The 12,437-nt window shown below is 42.6% G+C and overlaps 1 protein-coding gene across 2 annotated transcripts in view; it reads right to left on the minus strand.

Annotated features, from left to right (window-relative positions):
* Positions 1–1,665: 1,665 nt before the first annotated feature.
* Positions 1,666–12,437, minus strand: part of vash1 (vasohibin 1) — a 42,495-nt gene continuing 31,723 nt past the window's right edge. For both annotated transcript variants that reach the window (XM_060934662.1, XM_060934661.1), the window contains one exon: positions 1,666–4,143. In XM_060934662.1, coding sequence (XP_060790645.1) covers positions 4,071–4,143 — 73 coding nt within the window. In that variant the 3' untranslated portion in view covers positions 1,666–4,070. The remainder of the gene's footprint in view (positions 4,144–12,437) is intronic.

Raw genomic sequence — 12,437 nt, forward strand, 5'->3', positions numbered from 1 at the left:
AAATCAACATTGTGTTTGTAGGTTCAACTGTAACTTAGAAAAATGTTTAACAATGAGAACCTAAATGACAGTTTAGATTTCTAGTTTCTAAACTTTCTTTCCTTCCCTAACTCTGTCTGTCCTTCTGAGTTACATGTCAATCCTGACCTCTCCTGCGCCTCGGACCGGCCTGATCCATCCTGGTGCCCTACGTCTGGTTGGAGTCTCATCGCATCGCTCCTGCAGAGGACGGCCCCATGAGGACAGTCGAAAGCCGCACTTGGAGGACGCTCGGACTCTTACAGTAATGCTTTTATGGCTGAGGACTACAGTTGGCTTGCTAACTTTAGGACTGCAGTCGTCATGAACAGTTTAGTTTCCATCAATGAACAGTTATAACATCAACAAAACAGACTTTATGTTAAAACTGTTAAAAATATTATAAAAATCACCCAAATGAGGATGGGTTCCCTTTTGAGTCTGGTTCCTCTCGAGGTTTCTTCCTCACGTCGTCTGAGGGAGTTTTTCCTCGCCACCGTCGCCACAGGCGTGCTCATTGGGGATAGATTAGGGATAAAATTAGCTCATGTTTAAAGTCATTAAAATTCTGTAAAGCTGCTTTGCGACAATGTCTATTGTTCAAAGCGGTATAAAAATAAACTTGACTTGACGGTTGCAGTATATGGTGCATTTTGGGTGCCATGTCTAATCATGAATGTCAACCAAAAACACGTTCGTTCATATTTCTCAAACTGATGCTCCATAGGATTCAAATCTCCACAACTTGACAAATCTCATTGTTCTAAGCAACTGCATCCGAGAATGGTTAGAAGGTCAACGTTTAATACAAAAAACAAACAAACAAACAAAAAAAAAGAATGACATCATCTGCATTTAGTGCTTAAAATAACATCTATTATAAAAGTAACAAAAACTCAGTCAAATGTGGCTGTGTAAATAGTGGAGATTGGTAAGGCGAATGTTTGGCCACACTGGTATTTTCAGTCCAACTCCTAAACTTTTCTGTCCACAATTAAAATGGTTAAACGATGGAAAAAAAAAACGGTATGCTGGGAGTCTAACCCATGACCTTATCGTCAGTCATCTTCATTCCTTTTGATGATTACTGTACAACTCGTAACTCTGCCTGTTATCCAATGGTCTGCGACAATTAAAAACATTTAAAAACTTGGTTACACGGCACAGCGTTGCTTGTGTACTATACAAAGCAGTGAAATGACATTTAAAAAGCTAATACAGAAAACAGCATCAGAACAGGTTCTGCTTTCTTAGAATTGTGGCGATCACAAGACGACGTGTCCGAAATCATTCACTACTCGCTATATAGCGAGTTCGCCATTTTGTAGCGCTGTCCGAATGTATAGTGAGAATTATTACACCCTACAGAGGCGGCACGGTGGCGTAGTGGTTAGCGCTGTCGCCTCACAGCAAGAAGGTCCGGGTTCGAGCCCCGTGGCCGGCGAGGGCCTTTCTGTGCGGAGTTTGCATGTTCTCCCCGTGGGTTTCCTCCGGGTGCTCCGGTTTTCTCCACAGTCCAAAGACATGCAGGTTAGGTTAACTGGTGACTCTAAATTGACCGTAGGTGTGAATGTGAGTGTGAATGGTTGTCTGTGTCTATGTGTCAGCCCTGTGATGACCTGGCGACTTGTCCAGGGTGTACCCCGCCTTTCGCCCGTAGTCAGCTGGGATAGGCTCCAGCTTGCCTGCGACCCTGTAGAACAGGATAAAGCGGCTACAGATAATGAGATGAGATTACACCCTACATAATGGACTCGAAGTATCCCACAATGCATCGTGAAAAGTAGTGTAAAAAGTTAGATGGTCACTAACCAAGCAATATATCCCATCATGCACTGTGGTCACACTGAGAAAAAGTGTGTTGGGGCGAATGGACGGAGGAAGAAATACATTATAAACAGACATTCGAGTAAAATTAAAAAGAGTAAGAGAGTAGAAAATAAGCTAAAATAGAATCAGACAGATAAAATATAAGAATAAAAGTTACAGCGAGGAATTAATCAAAAGCCTCAAATTTGATTTAATAAAACGCAGCGGCAAAGAAGAAAGTATTCAGCCTTGATTTAAAAGAACTGAAAGATGCAGCAGATACAAAGTACTTTGTATTTATTAATGTGGGAAATACGCTCAGTATAATATGGCACATTTTAATTGTGCGATAGTAATGATGTAAATAACGGCGCGACGGAGTAGACGTGACTTTTCTTAGCGATTTCACTTCCGGTAAAACAGCAGGTGGTCTAGCAAACCAAAACGGCTGCCGTAGTGCAACCAACTAGTGATAAGTTATCAGAGTACGCTCGTAATCTAGAAGCCACTGCTCGCTTTCGATATATTCATTAGATTGCTATGTGCAATGGAATCGACCTCTACAGTCTGGGAAAGAAGGATGTGTCATACGATCTCGAAAACTACCCTTCGGTCGAGTTCCCCGACATCTCGAACTATCTGGTGTTGCAGACGTCCTTCTACACCGCAAAACGGATGAAAGCGTGGAAGAGTACGGAGGCTTACGACTGTTTTGTATGTGGCTGGGTAAAGGACCTCGCCATCAAGTCGCTGCTGAATGAATCCTGTATTGTTTTTTTTTTTTAAAGCTTTTCGTTCGCGTCTTTACAACGAAGCGCTGCAAGTTGAAGTGTAAACAAACAACAGTTGGCTTGATTCTGACTTGTCTTGGCTCTTATCTCTCAGCTAAATCATTCACAAAGATCATCAGAAACCCCTGTAAAGACCTGGATCTTAGTTAAACAAGACGGAGAAGAAGTGATCACGGCGCATTGTAACTGTACGGCTGGGGAAGAATTTTGTCGCGACCTTCACGCGTATGGACTTTGTGAGGAGGAAACAAAGAAACAGCTGGGGACTTTAGCGCTTCGTGACTCAAAAAAGTGCCGTATAATAACAACATATAGCAAGAAAAGTACTCGGAAAACGCTAAGGACAGAGCTGAGACGGAAATGCAAACCTTTCACCAAGTGATCGCTGCAAACTCGAGCGTGCTTTGACCTGGCTCCCTTCGATTTCGGCGAGAAGTTCACTGAAAAGCACCTTTCTCGACGTCTTTTTGTGAAATCCTGTGTTCGTTCACCCTTTATTAGTTCACGGGGAACCCTGAAGGAACTTTGATCAGTTTCACGGTTTGATCGATTTGAACAACGCAAGCGTAAGGCGTTTTTCACGCGAGCAATGCACCTTCTCCGTACAAACGCTTTGTCAGTTGAGCTTTGGTAGACCACCAGCTAAAGTTCTGAATAACTAATGAGGTGGATGTGACGTCACGTGAAACCCAAGAATAGTCCTCTATATAGAATTCCCTAGATAGTGAGTAGGGAGTAGTGAATGGGTGAGTGATTTCGGACACAGCCGTCAGCTTTTCCAAAAGCGCTCCTTTTCCCCTTATTCTATCCACACGATGCCATTTTCAGATTTATCTACACTGGAGTGTGGATTCAAAAAGCAATTTTAAATTGACCCATGTTAACACAGACTAGGTCTAAATAATATTCAAACACTGTGAAGGAATAAACCAGGGACACTATAAGCTGGCTTTGCCTCTTTTACACATATTTTGTAGATCTGGTACAGATTATTGGCGTAACCAGCAGCTGCCTGCCTTCAGACGATCTGAAAGATGTGTTGAGTGTCGAGCGAATCAAACCTGCGAGCCATGCTAACAGCAGGGTGGCATGATGGCGAGGCGTTTACAAGGCACCTGACAAGTGGATTAAAAACTACAGGGGGAAAAAAAAAAGAACAAGATAAACAAGTACACACATTGAAATATTTACAGAGTTAGGAAGCAGCTGAGAGCAGTGAATTTACAACTCGGTTCGCTCAGCTGATCTGTTAAAAGTGACACTGGCATCACGTTTGCACAATGTTATATTTCTATTACTTTGCGAGACAGTTCACCCATGGTGTGTTGTCCTGTGTGTCTAAAAACATTGTCCTTTAAAAGGTCGTCTTCAGACATTTCTGTCCCGTGTCATTACCCAGAACGGTCAGAGTGCTCATTGTGAATTGTAGGGTTGAAACAGAAGCGACCTCGCTCACACCCTGATCTGGTATCCATTCATATCAGCCGAGGCTTTCGGATCCACAGACTTCTTCTCACCTGATAGTCTACAACAAGATAGAAAAAAAAAAAAAAGACAGAAATTTGATCAATGCTCAGAAATGAATCTTCTCCCTCACTGAACCACAGCAGCCCGGCTCACAATGTTTGGTTAGCAGAACTTTTTCTGAATTTTACAGGTCTGAGAATGCTTGGTTACTTACCGTTTATAAACAATCCTTTAATACTGTTGCAGCATTTTAGTTGTAACTACATTAAAGGAACAGTCCACCGTACTTTCATAATGAAATATGCTCTTATCTGAATTGAGACGAGCTGCTTCGTACCTCTCCGAGCTTTGCGCGACCTCCCAGTCAGTCAGACGCGCTGTCACTCCTGTTAGCAATGTAGCTAGGCTCAGCATGGCCAATGGTATTTTTTGGGGCTGTAGTTAGATGCGACCAAACTCTTCCGCGTTTTTCCTGTTTACATAGGTTTATATGACCAGTGATATGAAACAAGTTCAGTTACACAAATTGAAATGTAGCGATTTTCTATGCTATGGAAAGTCCGCACTATAATGACAGGCGTACTAACACCTTCTGCACGCTTCGGCAGCGCATTGATATCTGAGCTCCGTATCAATGCGCTGCCGAAGCGCGCAGAAGGTGTTAGTATGCCTGTCATTATAGTGCAGACTTTCCATAGCATAGAAAATCGCTACGTTTCAATTTGTGTAACTGAACTTGTTTCATATCACTGGTCATATAAACCTATGTAAACAGGAAAAACGCGGAAGAGTTTGGTCGCATCTAACTACAGCCCCAAAAAATACCATTGGCCATGCTGAGCCTAGCTACATTGCTAACAGGAGTGACACTGCGTCTGACTGACTGGGAGGTCGCGCAAAGCTCGGAGAGGTACGGAGCAGCTCGTCTCAATTCAGATAAGAGCATATTTCATTATGGAAGTACGGTGGACTGTTCCTTTAAGGACCCGGTCCCACAACACCAAGAACCAGGCCCGCCGACGGGGGGACGACACAAACGGGTATGTTGTCCCGGGCCCAGGAATGGGGAGGGCCCAGAACTGGGCTCTCATGAAGTTGCGATTAAATTATTTTATTTCATTTCAAAATGTGTTGATTTGGGGGAGAAATGTGCTATATTTGCATTCAATAAATGATTTCTAGATCTTTTGCCTTTATTGTCTTTGAAAAAGGTGTCAAGAACCCCCTACCACCCCTAATGCAAAAATGGTTTGGTCTGACTCTTTGATTAAGGGGAAAAAAACGACATCGTTCGATCATAGCGCTTCGACAATCAGTGTGCGTGCCATTTGCCAACATGCACAAGTCAGGAGCACAGAAAAGAAAAGAAAAGAGAAAAAGAGAGGAAGAAACCAAGAGACTCAGGGGCTCACTGCATAAATATTTTAAAAAAGATTCGGATGATGCAGCAGGTACTAGCAAAGGCAGTGGGGCAGCTGAGCCAGGTAAGACACAGCCAACTTTTTCCAGCCCCGTAAAGTAACCCCAACCAAGGCACGCGCGGCACGCAATTCATGTTACAAAAGAGGGGAGAGCAAGTCACACTGAACACTATATCAAACGCACAGGGCATTGAATCATTTCATAACCACAACGGCTTAATAACATTGTGTTTCATATATCTGACTGAAGCTAAAAATATTCACATTAGCCCGCAATCATATCCCGCCGTTTCTCGAGCGGTGTGTTCTTCTCTGCTTTTCACACTGGACAGTACGCACGCACAGTATACCATGTTCGCCCTCAGCCCTGCCCGAAATCCCCTGTCCATCGCTGCTCCTTCAAGAGCACCCCAATCGTGTGATTATAGTAGACTATCCACGAGTTTAGGAATACCTTTTTGAATACCTGTCATTTAAGGGTTGGAGTGAGTAGAGACTGGGATAAGAGAGGTGGGTGTGTGTGTGGGTTGGCCCAGGGGGGTGGGGGGGTTGTTAGGGGGGGCCCATTCAGAGCATTTTGTCCCGGGCCCAGCCAAAGCTGTCAGCAGCCCTGCCGAGAACTATACCTATAACTACAACTATGACGATACCTACACTACCGTTCAAAAGTTTGGGGTCACTTTGAAATGTCCTTATTTTTGAAAGAAAAGCACTGTTCTTTTCAATGAAGATCACTTTAAACTCATCAGAAATCCACTCTATACATTGCTAATGTGGTAAATGACTATTCTAGCTGCAAATGTCTGGTTTTTGGTGCAATATCTCCATAGGTGTATAGAGGCCCATTTCCAGCAACTCTCACTCCAGTGTTCTAATGGTACAATGTGTTTGCTCATTGCCTCAGAAGGCTAATGGATGATTAGAAAACCCTTGTACAATCATGTTAGCACAGCTGAAAACAGTTTAGCTCTTTAGAGAAGCTATAAAACTGACCTTCCTTTGAGCAGATTGACTTTCTGGAGCATCACATTTGTGGGCTCGATTAAATGCTCAAAATGGCCAGAAAAATGTCTTGACTATATTTCCTATTCATTTTACAACTTATGGTGGGAAATAAAAGTGTGACTTTTCATGGAAAACACTAAATTGTCTGGGTGACCCCAAACTTTTGAACGGTAGTGTATGGCTGAATTTAGTTCCAGTCTGGAGCAGTCGCACCACAACTATAATATCGCTTGGTCTTGCCACTCAGGTAAATCAACACATGCAACTTAGGAATAGTCATGGAAGTTTTTTCCAAGTAGTAGCACAATATTCGCATGGGTCATTCCACGTCAATTCAACCGGAGCCCGCGCACTTAGGTCTCAAAAAATTCTGAAAAAAAAAAAAAAAATCACCAGATGTACCCATGTTACCTAGGAGCATACATGTCAACCTATCCGGAATGTCCGTATTTTATACGGACTTGATTCAATAAACGTAGTATACGGGCGTATAAATAAAGTTATACGGATTCTTTAAAAAAACTTCAATATTTATTTAGAGCTATAATCAATTCCCACGATGATAAAAGCGCGCATAACATTTACAAACGTACTGTACACCACAGACAGCCAGTAAAGAGTCTTATGAAATCGCGCGTTATCTTGTGGTAGCGAGACTTCGTTCCACTTTTGATCATGCGCACACCGCATTGCGAGAATCCCGCCAACCGTGAAGTCATAGACATATAAACAGACACCGCCTTCTGCGTAGAATCATACGTCATCCTCGCTGCCATATTGGATGTGGCAAAGTGGAGATTCTTCAACCGTCTCTGGTATAGCGTCTAGACAGTAGCCGAGAATAAATATGCCTCATTCATGTGCTGCGTTTAACTGTACCAACAGGTTTACCGTCCAAACGAGATCACATGGGATTACCTTTCACAGGTGAGACTGGAAAAATACTTTTCATTGTATTTGGTCATTATAACGTAATTTTATGAACAGATTTTCCTGACTTTGTGGCTAATATGAAGTCTCGCGCATAATAGCCGCTCGGTGAAACCTGTCTCCAAACAACGAAGTATTTCCTTCGTAACTACGCTGATAACACTTTGTGTTTTTGTCAAACATTGGAGCTTTGTATTCATTCTGAAGGTTTATTGTTATTAATATTGAATAAAAAGTAACTGGGATATATCATTGTTAATTATCATTCAAATGTGAGGTAAATTATTTTAATTTGCATCTTATACGGATTTTATAAGGGAAATACGGATTTTGGAGGTTGGTTATACAGGTTTGATTGACCAAAGGTTGACATGTATGCCTAGGAGAAACGCTGTAAATTTATTTGAAATGTAAGATGTATACTTTCCATGTTACAGCCAGTTTTACTGGGGGAGCCGGGTGTCAATTCTGTTCAGACTCTTTTTTTTTTTTTTTGTCAGTTCACAAGCCCATAGCTCGAGAACTAAACCATATAGGAGGCTCTAATTTTGCATGCTGGTACATAAATAGGAACAGTATGTAGCAAAACTGTCATTTTGGGTCTGGATGATCCTGCATGGTCATAGCACTCCCTCAAAGATGATCAAAATTTTATTGGAGTTTTTGGCTGTGCTCTGTTTAGGCCTTCAGAAGACATATTTTTACCCAACATGGGCTCTTGATTTTTTTCCCCTTATTGAGAAGTAGAAACACTCTCAAAAAAAAGCAATAAACAGAAAGGAAACTCTATCAGTGTTTGAACAGAAGACCTCGCAAGTCTGACGAATCATTTTGGATGTCATTTTCAGAGCACCGTAACACCTTGTGCGAATGTGCGCAGATTTTTTAAATATTTTTTTCTTTATTCTCCATGATCCCTTCTTTTTAAAAACACCAATTTGGCTTGTCTTACTCGAATCTTTCTTTTTTATTTTCCACCCTGAACATGCACCATTGAGAGCAATATGTTTTCTATAACATTAATCTCATCTCATCTCATTATCTCTAGCCGCTTTATCCTGTTCTACAGGGTCGCAGGCAAGCTGGAGCCTATCCCAGCTGACTACGGGCGAAAGGCGGGGTACACCCTGGACAAGTCGCCAGGTCATCACAGGGCTGACACATAGACACAGACAACCATTCACACTCACATTCACACCTACGGTCAATTTAGAGTCACCAGTTAACCTAACCTGCATGTCTTTGGACTGTGGGGGAAACCGGAGCACCCGGAGGAAACCCACGCGGACACGGGGAGAACATGCAAACTCCGCACAGAAAGGCCCTCGCCGGCCACGGGGCTCGAACCCAGAACCTTCTTGCTGTGAGGTGACAGTGCTAACCAGTACACCACCGTGCCACCCCTATAACATTAATGTAAAGAGTAAATAACCAAAGGCCAATTTTGCCGTGACATGATCACCTGAGCGTGCCTGTGTAGGGGTGGAGGGATCCTTTTCAATTTCAATGATTCAGTGATTTTAGGGGCACCTGTGGTTACTCTCGATATTGAAAAAATGACATCCAAAATGATTCGTCAGACTTGTGAGGTTTTCTGTTCAAACACTGATAGAGTTTCCTTTCTGTTTATTGCTTTTTTTGAGAGTGTTTCTACTTCTCAATAAGGGGAAAAAAAAATCAAGAGCCCATGTTGGGTAAAAATATGTCTTCTGAAGGCCTAAACAGAGCACAGCCAAAAACTCCAATAAAATTTTGATCATCTTTGAGGGAGTGCTGTGACCATGCAGGATCATCCAGACCCAAAATGACAGTTTTGCTACATACTGTTCCTATTTATGTACCAGCATGCAAAATTAGAGCCTCCTATATGGTTTAGTTCTCGAGCTATGGGCTTGTGAACTTTGACAAAAAAAAAAAAAAAGAGTCTGAACAAAATTGACACCTCGCTCCCCCAGTAAAACTGGCTGTAACATGGAAAGTATACATCTTACATTCAAATAAATTTACAGTGTTTCTCCTAGGTAACATGGGTACATCTGGTAATTTTTTTCAGAATTTTTTTAGACCTAAGTGCGCGGGCCCCGGTTGAATTGACGTGGAATGACCCGGGTCATAACGTACAGCTTGGACTTCAAAACAACCCATGTATATACTCCGGTGGTTGATCTAATATGGATAGGTCACGGACTAAAAGGATACGAAATACGGAGTGGTTATGGATGCTAGTAATTTACGGACTAGTCACGGACACTTCGGTATATTACAGATTGGTTACTGATTTCATACAGATGATGCATCATGGATAAAAAATGAAGTCTAAAACAATTAAATGTTTGGACTGCTGAAGTTTATAACAAGATCGACTGTGAGTTACTGCTCACTTACGTATCTCCCCCGCTCTCGCTTATATCAGAATGCAAGCGATCGAAGGAACAGGAAACGTATTATGAATGTTAACTGTGGGTGGTAGAAAAGGGCAACTGGACTTGCTTGAAGATTCTTGAAAACGTTTCACCTCTCGTCCGAAAGGCTTCCTCAGTTCTGTCTGACTAATAGGGAGTATCAGATATTTATCCTCTCCTGGATCAGAATCAGAATCCTGATGACCAGCTCATCTGTCATTGAGGCATCATGTTGGTGTGGGTCACTGGAGGCTGGGTGTGAACGGCGAGTCATTAGGGTGATCAATGGAAAGCTGACTCTCTCTGTCCTCCTGCGAGTCACCGAAAACAGCTGGGTCCTGGCGTACACCCAGCCGTCTGGGAAGAGTGTCCAAGACCGCATTGTAGATGGTTGATAAATGGTGTCTTAGACCACCACCTCTGTTCAGCGATGGCCGTTCCAGGTTGACAAAAATGGCTTCTTTAACTCCTCGCTCATACCAACGATCCTCTCTGGCTAAAATGCGTACGTTACAATCCTGAAATGAGTGTCCTTTGTTGTTAAGATGAATGTAGACAGCAGAGTCCTGGCCTGAGGAACTGGCTCTCCTGTGTTGAGCCATGCGCCTGTGAAGCGGTTGTTTCGTTTCTCCAATATACGAGTCCGTGCAATCATCACTGCACTGAATTGCATACACTACGTTGTCCTGTTTGTGTCTGGGTATTCTGTCCTTAGGATGGACCAGTTTCTGCTTCAAGGTGTTACTGGGTCTGAAATGTACCAGAATGTTGTGTTTGTAGAAGATCCTCCTGAGTTTCTCAGATAGACCAGAAATGTTGGGAATGACAATGTTCTTGCGTTTGTTCCTGTTATCATCCTTGTCAGTTATGTTCCTTTTTATGCTCTTTAGGAAAGCCCATTTGGGATAACCGCAATTCTGAAGTGCTTTTCTTGATGTGATTGTGCTCCTTCACTTTTCCCTCTAATGTTGTAGGAATGTTCTGAGCCCTGTGTTGCAAGGTCCTAATGACCCCCAATTTATGTTCCAGTGGGTGGTGAGAGTCGAAAAGTAGGTACTGGTCTGTGTGTGTGGGTTTCCGGTAGACCTCGATACTAAGGCTTCTGTCTTGTCTAATGTGTACATCACAATCCAAGAAGGCTAGATTATTCCCACTGACATCCTTCACTCAGTTGCCCTTTTCTACCACCCACAGTTTACTATGACCTGGATGATTGAGAATCTTCACAGACGTATTATGAATGTTGACTTCAACAAATAATTAACCCTGAAACAAGTAAGTAAAGAGCAGTGCCTCCCCCCAGGGGTTTCAAATAGCATCCTGGTAAACTGTCATTTTGAAAAAGCATTTTGCTTCTTGAAACGGAGTCAAAATCCACCCTATATGTTTCGCAAATACATTCAGTCGGTAAACAGGAAGTCAATGTGCGACAGACCTGAAAACGGTACACACGGTATAGAACCCCAAGCTGAAGCTCAATACCAAATATCAAGCAGTTGTGATTTGTAGTTGCTGAGAAAAAGGGTGTTTCGGACGGACGGACAGAGGTAAACCAGTATCCCCCCCCCCCCCCCCCCCCCTTTCAGAGTGCGGGTATTATAATAAAAAATAAATAATGAAAATATCTCACCTGCATTTTATTAATTTACTATTGATATTTCATGGAAAATTACTCATCTGTGAATCAAATATCTGTGCTTTGTATTATATTTTTTATTTTCCGTGACTTCATGATGCAACAACTTACCATATTTTCTGGACTATACGTCGCTCCGGAGTTTAAGTCGCATCAGCCAAAAAATGCATTATGAAGACGAAAAAAAACATATATACGTTGCACCGGACTACAAGTCGCACTTTTTTGAAGGGTTATTCTATCCATAGAATCTGTGATTCTATCTGATGAGCGGCGCGTGGTTACTGCGCGACTGCATTGTTTATTTAATAAACGAACAGCTGAGCAGTGATAACGCGCCCTTTGCCCTGTATGTAGCCTAGTCTGATTATTTTAAATATCTACTACTATCTTTAATACTATCACTATCGTTATTACTAATAGCCTATATTATTATTATAACTAATATTAGTAGCCTATTACTAATCGTTACTATCGTTATTACTCGCGGTGAAAAAAAATATATATATATATACGTCGCACCGGAGTATAAGTCGCATGGCCAGCCGAACCATGAAAAAAAAAGTGCAACTTATCGTCCGAAAAATACCGTACTTACTTACTTATCCTCTTTGTCCCTAGTAAGACATAAGGCCATGACTTTTTCTTTCCATCTGGGTCCATCCTGCGCCATAGTCTGTGCGGATTGCCAGGAGAGCCCCATGGACGCCGGGTCGTCTGACACTGTTCTCCTCCACGTCGTTTTAGGTCTTCCTCTTTTTCTTTTCCCATCTGGTCTCCAGTTTAGGGCGACTTTGGGTATTCTGTCGTCCGTCATTCTTAGTACATGGCCAAGCCATTTCAACTAGAGCCCTGCACTCCCGCGGGACCCGCCGCAAAGCAGTGCAGCGCGGGACAAATTTTGAAAGCTCATTGCGGGCGGGAGTGCACATATGCGGGCGCGGGCAGTGATAAGCTG

The sequence above is a fragment of the Neoarius graeffei genome, chromosome 11 (genome assembly GCF_027579695.1).
Source record: "Neoarius graeffei isolate fNeoGra1 chromosome 11, fNeoGra1.pri, whole genome shotgun sequence".
NCBI classification, from domain to species: Eukaryota; Metazoa; Chordata; class Actinopteri; order Siluriformes; family Ariidae; genus Neoarius; species Neoarius graeffei.